General features: G+C 46.9%; 1 protein-coding gene across 1 annotated transcript in view; it reads left to right on the top strand.

Moving 5' to 3' along the window:
• KIF6 (kinesin family member 6) overlaps window positions 1-19,900 on the top strand; it is a 382,614-nt gene that overhangs the window by 330,569 nt on the left and 32,145 nt on the right. The window contains exon 16 of the mRNA XM_032648910.1: window positions 17,373-17,423. Within this exon, the coding sequence (XP_032504801.1) occupies window positions 17,373-17,423 (51 nt within the window). The remainder of the gene's footprint in view (window positions 1-17,372; window positions 17,424-19,900) is intronic.

Raw genomic sequence — 19,900 nt, 5'->3', positions numbered from 1 at the left:
TCATCTATAATGCAATTTCCCCTTCTATGGTCATCCCAGCAAAATCTATGGGTTTCTTAAACGCGCCTCTGGAGACTTTCTGTTCTCTGTCCCACTTAAAGACAGTTTGCTTATCTTTTCATCTCTCTCCACATAACAGCCTCTCACCAAGCTGCCCCCAGCCAGGGATGTCTCTCCCTGACTTCCTAGTTTGCTGCAAGGTTCTGCCAGGCACGGCACAGAGTGAGTAAAGGAGAATCGATTGTTCCCATTGTTCTAGCTTGAGTCCTTGAAGCGGCTTGAATCCCTCGCGCTTCCACATGGTGTCCGCCTCTGCCGGGGTTGGTCAAAGTGGCATTTACCATCATAGCAACACATTGCCACCTCTCCAGTGCTCCGAGTGAAAGCTGATCTCCGTGAAGAAGTGTTAAGGAGCTTCTGCTATCAGAGCTTCATTTCCAAGGTGTCACCTCAAAGCGGGAAACCGAGGCCACAAGAGAGAGTAGCTCACCCCAACATGCAGAATGTGTGCCGAGGTCTGGGAAATCCGCTGTCTATTAAAATGCGGTGAGTAGAAAACTAGGGGCTATTAAGCCAGAAAATAAACCTGGCCCCCCAGTACCAGCCAGGCCTGTAAGAAATGAGGCAGCGGACTGGCTAGAATATTGAATTTCCTCTGCCTCTCTCTGTGCTGGCTTGGTAGCCAGAGAATTAGCTGTTTGTAAGAGACTATATTAACCACAGGCAGTACTAATCTTTATCAGACAAGGAGGATGAAGAACAAGAAATAAAGGATAGAGCAGATGCTGTCAGAGCCCCACCCATATCCCCGATGCATATCGTGTGTGCACCTAGCACAGTCTCATCTGCTAGCACCTTCCAGTCTCTCTGAGAGCCTTCTCTGACCATCCAAGAGATGCACGTGGGGCAGGCTAGTGCCAGGGTATTAATGCCCCCCAGGAGCCCTCACCCAGTGACTGTTAAAACCTGGTATATACACACCCCAGCTCCCTCACCCCCATCAGGGACAACTTGGAGGCATGTGTCCTTCACTCGCCCTCAGAGGTCCCCAGTGGGCCTCAGCTGCACTTGCCCACAGTGGAACTGGCTGGCTGGTGCCCACTTTAATGGCTACTTTCTCTCTCTGTCTTACTTCCCCACTTTCTTATCAGTTTGTCCAGGGATCACTTCCCAAATAAGCTACTTGTACTAGGGTCTGCTTCTGGAAGACACCTCACTAACATAGGGGTCACCATAACTCAAATGGTGAAGGGAAGACAGAGAAAACTGGGAGCGGGATTATGCAGGCTGGCTCTGAGAGAATTAAAGTGAGTGGAGGAGACACAGGCAGGCCTCGGAGCCCTCCCACAGCTTCCTAGATGTCACGATGTCAATACTGGTAATGTCACACTCTTAGGAATCAGGGGTGCTCTGTTTGCCATCCAGATACTTAGCTGTTTGTTTCCTGCTGTGCACGCAAGATCTTATGTCATTTGTGACATCATGCGAGAAAATGTCGTCCATCCATTGGATGAGCACAGTTGGTGATTTCCTAAGATCCAGGTAAAAACCACCAATTCCACTGAATGCCCCCTCGTGGCTAAAATAACAACCCACAAAGGATCATTGACTTTAGTCTGCTGCCACGTAATCCACAAAAAATAGATTTCTGCGATTCTGTGGTACGGAAGGTCATTACCTCCAGGCTGTCGTCTCCAGCAGACAACATCCTAAGGCCCAGAGCAAAGTCCCCACGGAACCCATGTGTCACACTTCGTCACTCTTCACTGATACCCTTGACTGTGAAGAGAAAAGATTACAAATACTCATCACCGTGAAGAAGGAGTCAGATCTGTTTCCAGTGACAGGTCAGCGTCAAAATCCTTTTACCTGAACCCGGATGGATTCATATGCTTCTCCCCACATCCCCACTCCCCCTCCTCTCCACACGCTCACTCAGCTCCTCCAAAGCAAGAGCTATTTCTAGTGGAGGCCTTTCGGGATGAGAAACAGTCCTCAGATTCCTCTCCTAATTCCTTGGCCGCTTCTTGGGCCTCCTGATGCCGGCCAAATCTAGATCAGGTGTGTTTGTGTTGGACCCCACGAGGCCGGGCCAGCATGGCCAGCCTAGAGCTGTCTGCAGAATATTAGCTTTTGATGTTTTTAAGAAGGATGAAAAAGAACAGATTTAAGCAGATTGTGTTTCTTCAGCAGTTTGTGAGTTCGGATCAGCATCCAGGCCGCGTTTGAGAGGAGGCCATCCTTTTCCAGTTTGCATGGCTCCTCGCCTCTTGCCTGCCCTTAGAAGCCACCATTCCTGTCCCTGGACGGGCACAGCATTAGAGGAGGCTGCTCCCCAGGAGTCTCACACATCCCTGGCCTCACCAGCCTCCTTTTTATTTCCAAATGATTATGGCCAGAGTCCCTGCTGGCTTTACTGCTACATATTCATCCACTTGTCTCGAAAAAAGTCCCCAGACTGTTCCCATGAGGATCTCCAGGGGCTGCCTCCTGACAGCTCTGGAGCGCGTTCCTGCGGTTCCTCCCCCTGGCTTCGTCTTCCTTTACACTGCAGGGGCTGCCGTTTGGCGGGACCCCTCCCTCTGACGGTGGCACTGCTGGTGGTCACTGCTCCAGCCTCAGGGACCCTGCTCCCCTGGCTACCGGCCAGTGTGGGGCCGGGCAGACTTTTACAAGACTTTGCCAAAGGCTTGAGGCTAATGGAAAGCCCCATTTTTTTTTTTTTAAAGAAACACCACAGTTTATTGAAGACTACAAATATTTTGTTACAAGTTGAAGCTACATGCCTTCCAGAAATCAAAAGCAGCAGCAGGTGTGTGCATTGATGCTTCAGAGAGTAGCTTATCTAAAAGCTACGTCTGGCAGTGGGGCTCTTGGAGGGCCCTGACCCAGCGGCTCCAGAGACTTCTTCGTGGAGGCCTCCACATCCCCCTGTCCAGGTGCTCCAAGGAGCAATCTGCTTTCAACTCCAGGCCCAACTGCCTCTTTAAATATTCACTCTCTCCAGGCCATTGTCTGGATCATAGCATGACAAACAGTTCATAACAGTTTGTTTTCCCAAACTGAGCTATTGTCTTTTTTTTTTAATTTTATTGAAGTGTAGTTGATTTACAACATTGTGTTAATTTCTGCTGTACAGCAAAGTGATTTAGTTATACATATATATATATTCTTTTCCATATTCTTTTATATTATGGTTTATCATAGGATATTGAATATAGTTCCCTGTGCTATACAGTAGGACCTTGTTGTTTATCCATCCTGTATATAATAGTTTGCATCTGCTCATCCCAGACTCCCAATGCTTCCCTCCCCCACCCGCCTCCCCCTTGGCAACCACAGGTCTGTTCTCTATGTCTTTGAGTCTGTTTCTGTTTCATAGTTATGTTCATTTGTGTTGTATTTTAGATTCCACATATAAGTGATATCATATGGTATTTGTCTTTCTGACTTATTTCACTTAGTATGATCATCTTTAGGTCCATCCACATTGCTGCAAATGGTATTATTTCATTGTTTTTAATGGTTGAGTAATATTCCATCGTGTTTATATACCACATCTTCTTTATCCAGTCATCTGTTGATGGACATTTAGGTTGTTTCCATGTCTTGGCTATCGTAAGTAGTGGTGCTATGAACATAGGGGTGCATGTATCTTTTCAAATTATAGTTTTGTCTGCGTATATGCCCAGGAGTGGAATTGCTGGATCATATGGCAACTCTATTTTTAGTTTTTTGAGGAATCTCCATATTGTTTTCCATAGTGGGTGCACCAATTTATATTCCCACCAACAGTGTAAGAGGGTTCCCTTTTCTCCACAGCCTCTCCAGCATTTATTATTTGTAGATTTTTTAATGGCAGCCGTTCCAACAGGTATGAGGTGACACCTCATTGTAGTTTTGATCTGCATTTCTCTAATAATTGTGATGATGAGCATCTTCCAATGCGCCTAATGGCCATCTGTATTTCTTCTTTGGAGAAATGTCTATTTTGTCATTCTGCCCATTTTTCGATTGGGTTGTTTGTTTTTTTGTTCTTGAATTGTACGAGCTGTTTGTATATTTTGGAAATTAAGCCCTTATCAGTCACATCATTTGCAAATATTTTCTCCCAGTCTGTAGGTTGTCTTTTCATTTTGTTTATGGTTTCCTTTGCTGTGCAAAATGAGCTATTTTCTTAAATGACACAAGCATGTCACTAGTACAGGTGGGCTACACCCAGCAACCAGCTCCTTGCCATACCTTTCCTCAAAAGCAGTGTTTCTCAATGCGGATGCCACCAGCCTGTTGAGACGGGCAGTTCTTTATTGTGCAGGACCAGGCCCAGCTCACTAAATACCAATAGTGTCTTTCTCGTTATTACAATCACTAGTTGGTACCTGGAGGAGAGCCTCCATTCTCATACAAGATGAGGACAAGATTAAAGCCTTCATGTCCATCCCAAAGTGCCAGAGCAAGTGCTTGGACAAGTACACATACCCACACCATCTGTATTAGTCAAGGTTCCCCAGAGAAACAGAACCAGTAGGATATTTGTGGGTAGATAGATAGACAGATGGGGAAAGATTGGTTTATTTTAAGGAATTTACTCATGTGATTGTGGAGGCTGGCAGATTTCGAATTCTGCAGGACAGTCTGCAGGCTGGAGACCTAGGGAAGAAGTGAGGGTTACAGCTCAAGCCCTGGGGCAGTCTGGAACTCCTTCTTTCTCAGGAAACCTCAGTCTTTTTTCTCTTAAAGCCTTCAACTGATTGGGTGAGGCCCATCTACATCCTGCAGAAGAGTCTGCTTTATTCAAAGTCTGCTGATGTAAATCTTAATCACATCTAAAAGCAACATCTAGTTGTTTGGCCAAAAATCTGAGCAACAGGCCCTAGCCAAGTCGACTCATAAAAGTAACCATCACGTTGTCCAAACACAAACACTACTTTTTAGGCGTAAGACAATCTCCATGGAGATATAGAAAAAAAAAAAATTCGCTAGCTGTACAAGCACATAGTTCTGCTAAAGAAACGTCCAATCTGTGTTTCTGAACACACAACACCAAATGGAACACCCGACTCTCATCGTGAAGCACCTGTATTGGGGTTATTTCATGTGTAGAGCCTCCCCAAGAATGGTGGAGCTGAACCTTACATGTAGAGACTCAAATGGTCCATTAAAGTTGTTAGATTATCTCAAACAGAGCTGTGTTTGCCTCAAAGATAATATTCAGACTCTCCCATAGAAGGCAGCACCTGCTCCTAATTCTGAGAGTTTTAATCTTCCCCAGTCCAAAGAATGTGAAGATCTGCTCGCCTCCTGACACCCGTTGGGCTGTTGAAGCAGCTGACCACCAGTATACTCCATGAGCTGAGAGGAAAGTAGCTTCTGCTGAAATGAGGATTCTCGTCAGTTGCTGTGCCCTGAGATGTGCACTGTCGTGTCTTCTAATTTATAGAGTGCAGCTATTCATCTATCCCCAGCCACGAGGGATTTGAATATCCTGTGATAGGAAAAGTCGTAATTAAGGATTAAGGCTTTTTGTGAAAAATAAGACTGAGTTTGTGCGTAAACCCATGAAAGGCCCTGCAAACATTTTTATATTCACCAAAACAAAACACTAAAGCGAGTACACGAAAGAACGCGCAACACCTAATTCATCTTCAGTCTGTCGCGATGGGTTCTGTATACTTGACTTCCACTCACCATTCCTTATGCACTGAAGAAACTTCAGGGTCTCTCTCCCCTAAAGTTTCAGCATGAAGCTGGTAAATTATTTCCGCTTTTGTGTATGATGGCAGTTCCTTCTCTGTGCCTGTTTCCTTCCCTCTGAGTGTTCACCCCCCTTTCCGATGTTCTCACCCGGAGTTGCGGACTCCGCAGCACCGAACCCGGCGCCGTCAGCCGTACTTACACGTGTTCTGACCCGCATCCCCTTCCTCGCCCTCCTGATGAATGAAGAAGTGTAGTTCTCAGGCTGGGGGGCACTCGCCCTTCCGCTTCCTTCATCTCTCCCAAAGCTTTGCCGCAAAAGCCTCCATCCTGGTTTTGTGATCTGCTTTGCCTCCTTTTTCTAGTCCTAACTCCCTGGGTTCCGCTTATCCCCAAAATGACCAGCTTTTAACTACTGGGACTGAAATCTGTACAGAAATAGAGACGTGTACGCTAGAACTTCATGAAGGCAGAGTTCAAGTTCAGGGAGGGGAACCACATTCTTGCTAAAGAGCATCCTCTGTGAAATGGCCGGCAATTCCCTCTTAGCCGCTCCCCTACCCCTCTCCTTGCTAGGAATATTTAGCCACCACAGAAACCTCAGGAGAAAGAGCTCTAGTGCTGTTTTCTGGAAAATTAAACAAAATAAAAGGATGAGGGTAGGAATCATTTCAGGCTCTGAAAATAGAGCCATTACCACCACCATTTCAAGCAAGCTTATTAAAAGTCATTTAGTTACACTTGCAGAAGTCAATCATATTTATCATCATAAAGGAATATGAAAGACCCCGTTACTAATGAAAGTGATGGTGAACTTGAGGCTGAGTAACCGATCCAAAGGCAGGGGTGTAGTCTGTGCGGTCCTACATTTGTAAAAAGTTGGAGTTGGACTCAGTGGCTGCCGAAGCCCTGAGTTGGGACTGTTGCAGGGACATTGCGCCCACTGGGGGATAGAGCACCTCCATTCAGTCCACTGGGCCCAAGGAAACGAGTTAATTAAGACCTTAGATGGCTTTCAGGAAAGGGAACGGGGGAAAATGCTGCTGTCATATCATATGTGAACATAACCAAGGCCTTAGAAACAACTGCCGTGGGTTTGTTTTCTCCTGTCCTCCATACAGTATTATTTGTAATTCATCCCCCCCATAATAATTACTTTTACTATTACCACCACCAATGCTACCCCACTTTGCGCCCCTACAATGTGCCAGGCACTGTGCTGGGTGCTTGATGTATATCTTGTCTAATTCTTGTAGCAACCTTACCAGAGTGGTGTTATCACCCAATTTTAGTGAAGAAATTGAAACTCAAAGGGATGAAGTGGCCCAAGGTCACTCACAGGTAGTCACTGGCAATCCCAACTCGCCTCCTCCCAAAGCCCGTGTTCTTTCCACTCTTCCAGGCCCAGGGTTCCCGCTGCCATTTCTCCTGCCAGCTTCCACGGCCCTCCTACAGAATGAGTCTTCACCGCTGTTCGGTGCTCTCAGAAGGCCAACCACCCTTCTCTGGCTTCCCACTTCCACCACCATTTCCTAGTCTTCCCACTGGCTCCTTCCCTTAAGCTTAGCCCCCATTGGCTCCCCTGGGTGATTCTCCCAAGGTGCACTAATAGATCCCAGCCCCCCGCCCCCAGCCCCGTGACTGCAGAGACAGAGCACAGGAGCCCTCGTGGATTAGACAAGGGCTTGGCCCATTGTGCAAGAAAGAAGCAACAGGTGTAGCAGCACATAAACAATGACTTTTGAACCTGGAAGCTGAAACCATTTCCGTACGACTTCGTCTTTTATTTACAAACTCACTGACACGTTTCCCCTAATCTCCAGCCTCTTCAGACGGAGAACAATTCCCACGTCAAGAAGCGCTCCGTGTACAGCAGTGATTTCACATGCCAGCTGGCAGTCTGACCAGCAGTGAACCTTAACTGGGGCATGTTTCTTTCCATTGACTTTTTTTTAAGCACTAGCTAATTTTTAAAACTAAGTGAATAGAACCAAACTTTATCTTGGAGTGAGACAGTTTATTATTTATATCAAAGAGCAATGTAAAACTCACTAGTTTCATGTTAATCCATCTAAAAACTACATACATTGCCAACTCAAACATCTTAGTGCTTGGCGGGTATTTTATATTCCCTAGGTGAACCCTGCCCTCTACCTCCACGGTCAGTGAGGGGGCCATACAAACTAGCCTCCAGCATGAGCAGGGGACATTGGGAATAGGTGGAATATACCTGCGCCCCCATCCTGGAGCAGGGGAGCCTTGAATGTGTCCAGGCACCTCTGAGAGTGTCCTGTGCTACTACCCCTGGGGCTTCAGGGATGGAGGTCAGAGGCCATGCTGCACGGGCCCTCCCCTCGCCCCAAATAGCATCCCTGGCAACCAGAGCCATGTCTTCACACAGAAAGAAGGATTGTGATCTATACCTACTCCTCCAGGGCAGGTCGTGGAAGCTAGTTATATTCCTCCCTTGCTGAGATAAGAACTTCGAAACATCTGAAGTAACATCTTTTGAATGGATGCCAACACAATCATGAATCCTCAGCTCCCTGAGATGTTTAGTATGTAACAATTCATGCTGGTTGCTGAGCTGAAAATTTTCCTTATGCTTTACCTACTTGCACATTTGTTTGAGCTTTTAACAAACGCACTTATTTACTTAATTCTCTGAATATGTTTATGGAATATTATCACATACTGGAATAGTGATATCAATAAGCTCCTTAGCTTAATTAAGCGTGTACAATAGCCAAATGCCTAAGCTTCAGACAGAATGTGCTCATCTTCTATGATTATTATGATTACCTGGGTAACCAGAATGAATATCCCATAGGAAAAGAATTGGGTCTCCCAGACATGGTATCATTTGGTCATATTTTATAAATGAGAGCGTCCTCCAAAGTACTATCATATACCATCCTAGAGATAAGAAAGTAGCCCAGACTGCTGTCTGGTGGTTTCATCGCGAGCTGAAATGCTCATCAATTACAGGGCACATCCTCTTCTACAAGGGAGGACCAAGGTGATGGGGTGTCCTGGTGAAAAGCCCCATGAGGGGAATCAAAGCAAGTTACAATACGTGTTTTCTTAAAATTATTGATATTTTCAGAATGAGCTGCGTTTTCCTCTCTGTGTGACTTAATAATGTTACCAAATATGATAGTAAATGGAAGAAGAAGCTTGAATTCTGGAGAACTGAAATAACATTTTGGAATGAGAAGGCTTAAAAACATTTGCCCAGCATTTAGACCATTTCCGGTCTCCCACTCTGTGCTCTGTCACTGGACCTTTGTCTCTAGGGAACCCAGGAAGGACTTGTCTTCTTCTGCACCTAGGGAGGGCTGGAGACCTCCCACGTGCTTCCCCCAGCCCAGGCCAGTGGACAGCTCTTGGGTTGCTGCTGCTGTCCTGGGCTCCCTGTGACTCTCCATCCTCCATCCTCCCCCCTTCTCAATCATGTTCCTGAGCAAAAACAGAGCTCTGACAAATAAACTGCAACACTCCCCATCACCCCCAGCCTATCACTGAGGCCCCGGTTGTGAGTATCTTCAGTCATCGCACGTGTGGCAGGTGCCCCAGCACAATTTTCAGCATGCTACAGTAGCATCACATTTCCCTCTCCGGGAAGCATATTGCAGTGGGTCTTTAAATTTTCATTTCTTTTCATAAATATACACAAATATACTTTTACATAAACCATAAATCATACACACTTATTGATGTGTGATTTTGTTTTCATCTTCCTTGGCTCTCACCTCCTTACCCATTTCATCCACCACAGCACTTCCATCCACAGCTAACCCATTGTAACAGCTTTGTAGATTCCCATGCACATCACCTCCACACTCATATAAGCGCGTATATGGGTGTGCGTGTGCTCACACACACACACACACACAATTATACACATACACATATATGGAAGGCTCTTGCCATTGTTTGACCAAACAGGATTATTTATGCCCTTTTTTTCTCACTGTCTTCTTTGCTTCTTTTCGCCTTTCCTGCCGTGTTGAATTGTTAAAATGTTGGCATTCCCTCTCTGCAATCCTCTCCCCTGCATTTTTTTTTATTCTCTATTGATTTGGCTGCTATACTACATATTTCTATTCTTCTAGAGTTAAAAAGTAAGTGTAACAATGTCTGTAGTTATTCCAAATCCATCCTCCTCCACCCACATCCAGGGCTGTAGCTTGCTTTAAGTCCCCGTTGGACGGTCTGTCACCTTAGCTCCAGTGTTATTACTGCTTAAAGTTTTAGTTTTCACACATACATGCACACACACACAGGGTGTTTATGGTAGCTACTTAAATATTTTTACTTAAGTACTCTACTATTTTATGTTCATCATTGTTTCTTTATCCTCCACATTTCTCTGTGTTCTTCTTCTTGCTGATCATGATAATAATGACTTACACTTATATAGTTCTTACTATATGCCATGCACTCTTCCAAGCCCTTTACACATGTGACCTAATTCGGTCCTGTCAACAGATACTGTCATTATCCCTGTTTTGCAGATGAGGAAACTGAGGCACACTGACATTCATAACTTACCCAAATTTGCCCAGCAAGTGGCCTGGCTGGTCTGCTGACCAGGGAGCCTAGCTCCAGAGTCCATGCTCTCTTGCTTGGCTGCCTCTCAGTGAGTCCTTTCGGAGATGGGGGCGGGGGAGTGGTGGTGAAAGCTTAGTCCTCTTATGATGGGAAATGACTTTTTTAAAAAATAAATTTATTTATTTTATTTATATATATTTGGCTGTGTCGGGTCTTCGTTGCTGTGCGTGGGCTTTCTCTAGTTGCGGCGAGCGGGGGCTACTCTTCATTGTGGTGTGCGGGCTTCTCATTGTGGTGGCTTCTCTTGTTGCGGAGCAGGGTCTCTAGGTGCGCAGGCTTCAGTAGTTGTGGCTCGCAGGCTCTAGAGCGCAGGCTCAGTAGTTGTGGCACGTGGGCTTCAGTAGTTGTGGCTCACGGGCTCTACAGCACAGGCTCAATAGTTGTGGCACACGGGCTTAGTTGCTCCGCGGCATGTGGGATCTTCCCGGACAAGGGCACAAATCTGTGTCCCCTGCATTGGCAGGCGGATTCTTAACCAGGGAAGCCTGGGAAATGACTTTATTGTGTCCTCACCTATGAATGATAGTTGGACTGTGTATAAAATTCAGGTTGACAGTTATTTCCCTCCATTGTCTCCAGGACCTATTGCTGTCACTGCGGCCGGGGCTGTTGTCTAAGTTGGTCTTTGCAGGTCCCCTGGAAGCTGATAATAGTGGCTCTTTTCCCCAGAAGTTATACAGTTTCACTATGATATGTCCGGGGGTAGATTTACTTTTATTTATCCTGCTCAATGCTCAGAGTGCACTGTCAACCCAAGGGTTTATGTTTTTTTCAATTCTGGAAAATCTCAACTGCTATCTCTTCAAATATTGGTTCTTCACCATTGCCTCATTCCCTTCTTCTAGGACTCTTATCAGGCAAATGATGAAACCTCTCAATCTCTTCTCCGTGACTCTTAACTGCTCTTTCCATTTTTACCTCTTGCTTTCTGTGCTGTGTTTGGGATGAGTTTTTCTATATTAGCTTCCAGTTCACTAATTCACCCTTAAAATATGTCCAGTCTGGGGTTTAGTCCCTTATTCCTTCTATCTTTTTGTTTGTTTGTTTCAGGGATTCTAGTTATCATTTCAAAATTTCTTTCCTATCCACCTGTTCTTATTTCATTTATACCTATTTGCTGCATGATTTCTTATTCCTTTTAAAGAAATCTCATGCCTGCATTCGTCTCTTCGGGTATTCTCAACATGCTTATTTTGACGTCTGTCTTGGGAGTGTAGACTGGCACAGTCCTGTTGGAGAACAGTGCCTCAAATTCAATATACTGATCTGCTGAGACCCAACAAAGGAGTTTTCTCACAGACTTAACCAGACTACGTGTTGAAGGATGGTCATCACAGCGCTATTTCTGTTAGTGGGAATGGTGGGCAATCTAGTTGTTCCAGCCTCAGGAAAGGGAAGTAAAATTTGGGGGTACACAATATGGAAGGTATGTAGCACTTATGAACTGAGAAGTAGATGCACATATAGCAAAACTGGTAGATGTCAAAAACACAGTACTGATAAATAAGCAGGAAACAGAATGAGCTCTGTAGCACAGAACACTTATAACGCAGATGTAAGATTACATACAATAAAAGGGTATGCATCAAACCAGTTAGAATGTGTGCCTGTTAGAAGAAGCAGGGCACAGGAATAGGGCTGGGGCATGAGGCACGGGGATAAAAATGCACACACACTTGCACTCACACGTGCGCGCGCGCACGGCTTTGCCCAGGCTGACAAGAATGGTGTGCAGTAAACTGAAGAGTACGTCTCATTCAGCCCTCTGTGCTTCTGTATCAATAAATGTCTTTTTCTGCCTGTCCAGAAAACTACTTTTTCATCTATAACAAATTCAGGTCCCAACCATTGGTTTTGCTATCTTTTTTTAGCATTATACTTTGGCATTTTGGTGGGCAGGTTCGTTTTTAATGAAAACCATTTTATTTCTTTCTCTTTCTCCCTGTCCCTTTGTGCTCATCCCTCTCAGTCTGACAGACCCTCCAGGCCCCCAGTACAAAAGCAGCTCTAAGAAGGACAATTTGGAGCAACTGCTCCCGGCAGTATTGGGACAGGGCTGTGGCCGACCTGGTCAGAGTCAGTGGGCGGCTCGGCTTAGCAAGCAGAGAGGCTGAGTCTGCCCTTTCTTCCACCTTGGGCTTGCAGTGGGCGTGACCCAAGCCCCAGGCGACATCAGGCAGCCCTTGTTTTCCTCCGTCCCCTTTCACTCACACGCTGGGTGGTGGGGAGTCTCTCCCCACCCTGCAGCTTCCAACCATGTCTTGCACTTTCAACCTCCTTCATGCCTCTGGACCAGAGCCCCGAGGCTGAAGGCTTAAGCTCCACTTTCCATTTTGCATCTCTGTCCTGCTCCTGGTGTTCAGAAATACGTCTTGTAATCTAACCCAGCAAAGTCTTCTCGATATTCTCGTTTTTAATTTTACCCGCCATTGCTATGGTGGGAAGAGGTGGTTCTTGCCTCAATAGACACTCAAGTTACACAAACAAGTTTAGGTAAAGCCTGATGAAATATTTATTAGCAAGGAGATCAATGTGCTTGATTTTAAGGCTTCAAATGATTTATGTACTCGTTTCTTGGAAATTCATCTAAGGCTTGCAAGCTCATTTTATGCTAGGCCCATTCTTTTCACAGATAGCCTTACAAACAGCTTAGGGAATCCAGCCTTTGGTAATCACAATCCTCTATTTAGAGCACAGGGAAACTGGCTTCTACGTCACAGCCACAATCGATGCTCCAAATTCAGAACCACTAACTAGACCCTCCCTTTCAAAGAGGTCCCTCAGGCAGGAAACATTCTGTGTGTTCTTGCCACACCCCAATCCTGCTACTGAAGTTTATTTTCATTTGATTTTCCCGGGATACAATAGTAGTATAGTCAAATGGAAGAAGAGATTTTTACCTGGGTCCAAAGCCCTTGGTAATTATTACCTAGGATCCTGGACTCTAGTATGATTAGAACTCGGTCTCCCCCCAGCCTTACTCCCCCATTCAAGCCCTCCTTCCAACCCCTGCCCCAAACCAATGTATACCTGGCCTCCTCCACCATCTTGCTCCAACAGCTCTCTGTGACTGGAAATATTTATTAGCAAGGAGGAGATGTGCCCGATTTTAAGGGCCCAGCTCTCTGGGCCTTTCCCAACGGCCCCCTTAACCCCTTGCACTTTTCAGAACCTACTCAAGTCTCACCTTTATAGTAATGTTGCCTTTCCTAGTGCCACTAACCCACCTTTTCCTCCTCTGAACTTCCCTCTAGCATTGATCGACATTTAGCCCTTTGCCCTTCAGGGCCTGTCATCTTATGAACATAGTATCCTTCCAACATGTCTGACAGTACCTTGATGCCTAAAGCTAGTGTCATGTGTCACAGATGCTGGTACGTTATCTCTTGATCCACCCTCGAGTCTTGAGATACAGTAAAGCAGGTATTATCACAGTTATATTATTATCCCTATTTTTCAAATGCTAAAATTGAGGCTTAGAGATGTCCAGTAACCTGCCCTACTAGGAAGTAGCAGAGCTGGGATTTGAACTTAATTCTCTCTGCCTACACCTCTGTAATTAGGGAGAATAAGTGAAGGGCTCTGTTCTGGACCAGCTAAACAGCTTTCGCTTGGTGAACGGTTTCAAGCTAACACGCGTGCAAAATACACTGTGAAGCTTGAGGAAAATTGTTTTATCCAGAAAACTGAGGATCACTGTAAAAGAATGAGTTTGCTTCTGCGTGATGATAATACCTCTCATACGAACCACCACTTGGCACGCACCCTGCACGCAGGTGTTTTTAAAGGTCATGCCTCTCTCCTGGAGCTCAGCGTACCCCTGCACCCCTTGCTGCCACCTCCACTCTTGTCAAGTAATGAATCCAAAAGCGAGAGAAGGTGTTTCCAGCGTATACTGTTGTAAGTTGCCGGAGGCAAAATTACAAATTACCGCCGTTCTCCTACAAGCAGAGCGCTCCTCCCCTCCCCGGCTTCCCTCCCAGACCATCTCCTGCCTCAGGCTGGGAGTTCTCTGTTTCCGTTTCATCTCTTTTCCATACCTCGGGACAGGGATGTGTCCAGGAACCCAGGCCAAAAGTAGCAGATTTATCACCGTGCTAATGACAGCGAGCTGCATGCTGAGTGAATTCCGCAACCCCCCTCAACTCCTTCTTCTGCCAAGACCTATGGAGCTGCAAGATCCAGCCGATTACAGAGACTGTTACCTTCACATGAAGAATGGCTCTGTTGGAAAATGCAATTAGGTATCAGCCCATAAGGCTATTTTTAGAAGCTTGTTTGGGAAGACCTCAAAAGCAAAAAATGCCATGTGGTGGGAGGTGTTAGCCAACCGGCCAGAATTGAGCATCACTAAACAGATTTTCCACCTACCTTTATCAATTTGCGGCATTCCGATGACCCACCTCACGACCCCGAGGGATGGCTCATTGTTCTGGGAATAGGTATCTATGTTTGTGCAGTTTATAGAACTCTCAGTCCTGGTGGCAAAACCCCGCCTCTTTATTTTCATGAGCAGTATTTCCCAGGCTGGATCTGTAGAGAATATTTCACACTGTCATTCCAAAATAGCCTCCCCAGGGCTTGGGAAGGGGAGCCTGGTCACTCCGGTAGGAACAGGGGAAGCCACAACACACTAGGCTGAGCACCTATGGGAGGCACATAGCTGGGGAGTCGCAGGGTCAGGGAGGCCAGCCGTCGAGGACATTCTTTGGCGGGGAGGCTTGTTGTCGGGGAGGTAGTTTCCAGGGGGGCAGGCAGCCCGTATGGGCTCTAAAGGAGCAGGTCACTGTCCAGTCTCATTAGGAGGGTGGTACCCAGGCACGTTAGAGGCTCGTGGCACCTGCGCCAGATACCCAGGAAACCAGCCAGGCACCACAGCAGCATCGGTGCTCCATACTGTGGGCGTGAGAAAGCCCTCGATGACCTCCTCGAAACCGAGAGAGGTGTCTAAATGGGCCGCTGCATTTGCCGTAGCACCGTCTCCTTTTATTTGAAGACTGTGTGTGCCGTGCGTCTTTAAAAATTAAGTCAGCAATGTTTGAGGCAGACTGGAGGCTCAGCCCAGCACCACCCCTGTGCCCCCAACTTGTCGACTCTGCTGGTGCAGACAGTAGGGTCACGTGGGGAAGAGAGCCCACCTCTGGCCATGGCTGGGCTGGGTTTCAGGTCCTGGTGGCTCCAGGCTCATCCAGTACTCATCCATGGGCTAGGTTTCCGCCTCCTCACCCCCTTCCAACACATTCTCTAAGTTCTCACTCGCCCCCACTTGGAATTAGGGTGCAATGATTGCTTCCCCCCAGTCATTGGCTCCCTCTCTGTGCGTAGTTCTCTCCAGGGGGGACACGTGGAAGGCAGGGCAGACCTGCACAGTGACACACCAGGAGACGGTGGCCTCCGAGGTGGAGCTGGAAGAACTGGGGATGTTTAACCCAGAGAGGACACATCTAAGTGGAGAAACCATAGCACCCTCAGGTGTGTAAAGGGGTCTCACTGCTCATGCGAGAGGATCCTTTTTCTATGCTGTTCCAGAGAACACACCAGGTCCAAATAGGAAAATTCCAAGGAATCAGGTGTCAATAGCACATCAGCAATTCCTTATATACAGTTTAACCAGTGGAACAGCCGGGGTACGTATAAGTCAGAGGTGAAATGACCATTTCATTCTGTAGAAGGGACTCCTAAATTGTGTGGGAAATTAAACTGAACGACCTCTGCCATCCCTCCCAATCATAATATTCTAGGAGTGCCCTAGAACTTTTGGGGAGTGACAAGGTCTCCTGTGACTGCTTCATTGGAAACTCAGTTCGGGTGTAGCCTTTGAGGCATAGAATGAACTGTATATGAGGAAAGGAAGCAATGAAGTTCCCAGGCTTTCTCAGAATCCCCCAGTGGCCTGATCACATCTCCCAAATGGGATGTGCAATACAGACAGCGCTGACATTTTAACAAGTGTGCTGAACGCCTGGACATAAACTAACCCCAGGGCTGCTGTTGCAGCCATGCCTCAAGCACGGCGTCACGGAGTTTCAGAGATGGAGGAAGCCTGCAGGTCATTTGGTCCCAGCTCCTACCCAGGGCAGGAATTCTCCATCTAACAACCCAACAGATGGCTGCCCAGCTTCCGCTTGAGCATTTTCAGGAAGGGGCTCACTGCTCTGCCAGGAGATTTAGTCCATTTTGAGACAACTTAATCCACATGGAGACAGTCCTCGTTGTGAGCTGTTTCTTCCTCGTATTGAGCCCCAAGTCTGCCTTCATTCGACTTGACTTTTACCCTCAGCAGTAGGACAAAAATAAATCTGTTCTCTCATCCCTATAACAATGTTTAGATTTTTAAAGACAGCCATTGTCTCCATAACTCCAAATATTTTTTTTCCTGTCTAAACATCTCCAGTCACCTTAACCATTTCTCACATGGCGTGGTTTCCGAGCCCTCACCATCCCGGTTACCACCTTCTAAGTATTTTCTATTTTACTAATGTTCCTTACAAAAAGTAGCTCCTAGAACAGATAACCAGCTGTGGTCTGACCACTGCAGAGTACAGCGGTGCTCTCACCTCCCTTGATCTACACACTAGACCTTTATTGATGCAATGTGGAATTAGATGTGTCTCCTACCAAATGGTCAACTGTTGTGTTCATATTAAGGTTATCATCAACTAAAACCACCATATTTTTGGACACAGTTTCTTATAGCTTAAAAGAAAGAAGTGGATTTAAAAGGGATCCTATAAATTGTTAAAAGATCAAATCCTGCCTCCCCTTTCATTAGTAATAGACACATAGAACTGTTTAAGAGACTGTAGCCCTAGCAAAGATTATGAGTGACATACTAAGATAACTGAACCCACAGATAGTCCAAAGGTGAAATGTGCGCTTATATTGCTATGCCAGGGCCCCAGCCTTTGCAGCCTCTTGCTCCACACATCCAGGGCCTGCAGGGCTGTGCTTGCTTGGTCTTTCATACTCTACCTAATTTTTTTAGCTCGCCACCTGCTTCCTAGGCCACGTCTTCCTCCAGCCCACTGGAGACTCACCAGTGGTTTCCTTTGTGTCTTTGACAGGTCGCCTGAAGGAAGAAATCACCCAGCGGCACGTGCAGCAAGTAGCTCAAGGTGAGTACAAAGTGGAGCCTGCAAGCAGACAGGGCAGGTAATACAGGCTGACCTGGTCTGGGAAGCCCACGCCCAGCTGAACAACAACCCATCCAGAACCCTTGGGAAGGTTAAAGGAGGGGAGGTTTGCGGTCAGTGCAGCTTTCTTGGGACGCCCCTCCTCTCTGGGACCAGTCAGTTGGGACCAATTGACCAGGGACGATTCACCCCCTATGTCCCAGCTCCTCAGGGTCCTACTCGGAGCTTTCTAGAACCACGACTAACTCATCTCAGCAGTAACAGTTGGTGATGAAAACAGCTACCAGTGGCTGAACTATCTCTGTGCACTGCTTCATGTGCACGTCTCCTCATCCTCACAACAGTCCTAAGAGTGCAGTGCCTTTTCCAGATGAAGGTGATTCAGTGACTTGCCCAAGGTCACAGGCTAGTAAGTGTTGAAACTAGGACTTGAACCAGGTCTCTGAGTCCACACTGGGCGCTCTTGGTCCCCATGCAATTTACTGCCCACAAAAACGATGGGCCCACTTCATACATTAATAATGCAAACACTAAACCAACAGAGTGATATTGTAAGAGGGCCTGGGCACCTTTTAGGCAGTGGGCATCTGCAGAAAATGCCCCCTTGTGACATGTGACCCAAGGAAGTCACCCAGGGGGAGTGTGCAGCTCCCTGGAAGGCTGGTGGAACAGGGCTCCTGGGCAGGGCCCCCGGGCAGGGCCCCCCGTATCCTCTCCCACTAGCCCGGGATCAAGCCTTCTAGAGCTTTGATTAAATAAGCAATTCATACATTCCGAACAACGGGATTCCCCTTGAAAGGGGCTGGCCCCTGGAATGACCTGCAGTTGGAGAAGTCCTGTGCGCAGAATCTCTGGGGGTAATGGAGTAGAGCCCCAGCGTCATGAGGGTAATCCATCTGAGCCTAGTAACTTGGATTATTGGGAAGGTTGGTTGTTTAGTTTTGGTCATAACAATGATCATACCAAATAACTACTGATTACATCAGAAACACAGAACAAGGAAGCCTAAGACACACTGATGGAGCCTGAGCTTTCTCCTGTTGGCCCCGGGACTGAGGGGTCAGGCAGATGCGCTGGGCCTGACCTCCCATTGCCAGAGGCCTGGGCAGGGTCTTGGAGCCAGGATTCTGCGGAGCACCTTCCCCAGCACACAGCCAGGGCTGCCCGGGGCCCTAACTCATAGCGCCATGCTTGGGAAAGGCACAGGGACCTCTGTGGGGAGCTGTGCCGAGGTGCAGGTCACAGGAGAGGGAGTCATCCCTAGCTCTGGCTGCCACCTGGTCTCTTCTTCAGTCTTCATGATGCTTGTTGAACAGAAACAATGATGTGGAAGATACCACTCAAGTAATTCCAAGGGCAGTTTTGCTCTAGGGCCTGGGGAGTCATTTCCATGGCTTTCAGGGCAAGAGGTGTTCCATCCTCTATGCCCCCGCCCCCCCCCCCATCCCAACCCTGCTGCGTCTCTTCAACCGCAGGCTCCGCCTTAATTCCTGCGTTCACCTCTCTGGGAGCCTTCTTATGAACTATAGCAGGTGTCAGGTGAAGCAGGGCCCAACTTTGCCTGAAGTAATCAGCAAACTTGAAACAGAAAGCACTTTGGCTGAAAGTCTAATTAAGAGCATTTGAAATACCTATTTATTTTAAAAGCATACTATCCCAATTAGAAAAGAAGTGTTACCATCTCCCTGCTGCCATTTTGAGATCAAATGCCACATTGCTATCCAGACGCCTTAGGAGCTTGTCTGATGGGGCTGTGGACCCGCCGGTGCACATGTGTCCCAAGGAACACATTTCAGAAGGGACTTCTTCTCATTGAGAGAAAGCTCTCAATGCAGCAGATTATTTACAGCGCCATTTCCTGCCTTAACCCTTGCCCTTCAGACTAGCCTTGGCTCCTGTAAGAACAAAAACAACTCGCTCGGTGTATTTGGCTTCCTGACGTCCTGTAGTTTGGGCTTCAGTACAGCGATGAGGCAGTGACTACACCTGGTCTCACCCTTGCATTTCTGTGGGTTTGTGTTGCGGTTCCTTCCCCCTTTCTGTTCTGTTTCTTTGTCTGTTTCTTCTCCTCCCTACTTTCCCTCACCCTCCATTTCAAGTATTCCCTTTGATATTATTTCTTTCTTTTACCTACATGTTCCTAAGTTTCCATGAAAGTGCAGGTGGAGTCGCTTGGTTGAGTTTGGGGTTTTGGGGGGTTAGGGGGGTCAGGAGTAATAAGCAAGTCTGAGCAGGAGAAGTTTTCTCGTGTATTTTGCATAAGACTATGTCTCTGTTTGTATGAGTAGACATATGGCCAAGAAAATTTGCAGAAGTGTAATCTCGTAAAGCATACTTAGTGGTGAGGTGAGAGGCCCCGTGTGGAAGAGACAGCAGACTGATGAAAGAAGGCCAGACCCAGTGGAGAGCATGTCACCGTGTCGGGAATTTGGGGAACACTCAAAATGTATCACTTCCTG

The sequence above is a fragment of the Phocoena sinus genome, chromosome 11, assembly GCF_008692025.1.
Source record: "Phocoena sinus isolate mPhoSin1 chromosome 11, mPhoSin1.pri, whole genome shotgun sequence".
Taxonomy (NCBI): Eukaryota; Metazoa; Chordata; class Mammalia; order Artiodactyla; family Phocoenidae; genus Phocoena; species Phocoena sinus.
Note: the sequence above shows the minus strand (reverse complement) of the source record. Positions and strands in the feature narration are given on the sequence as shown.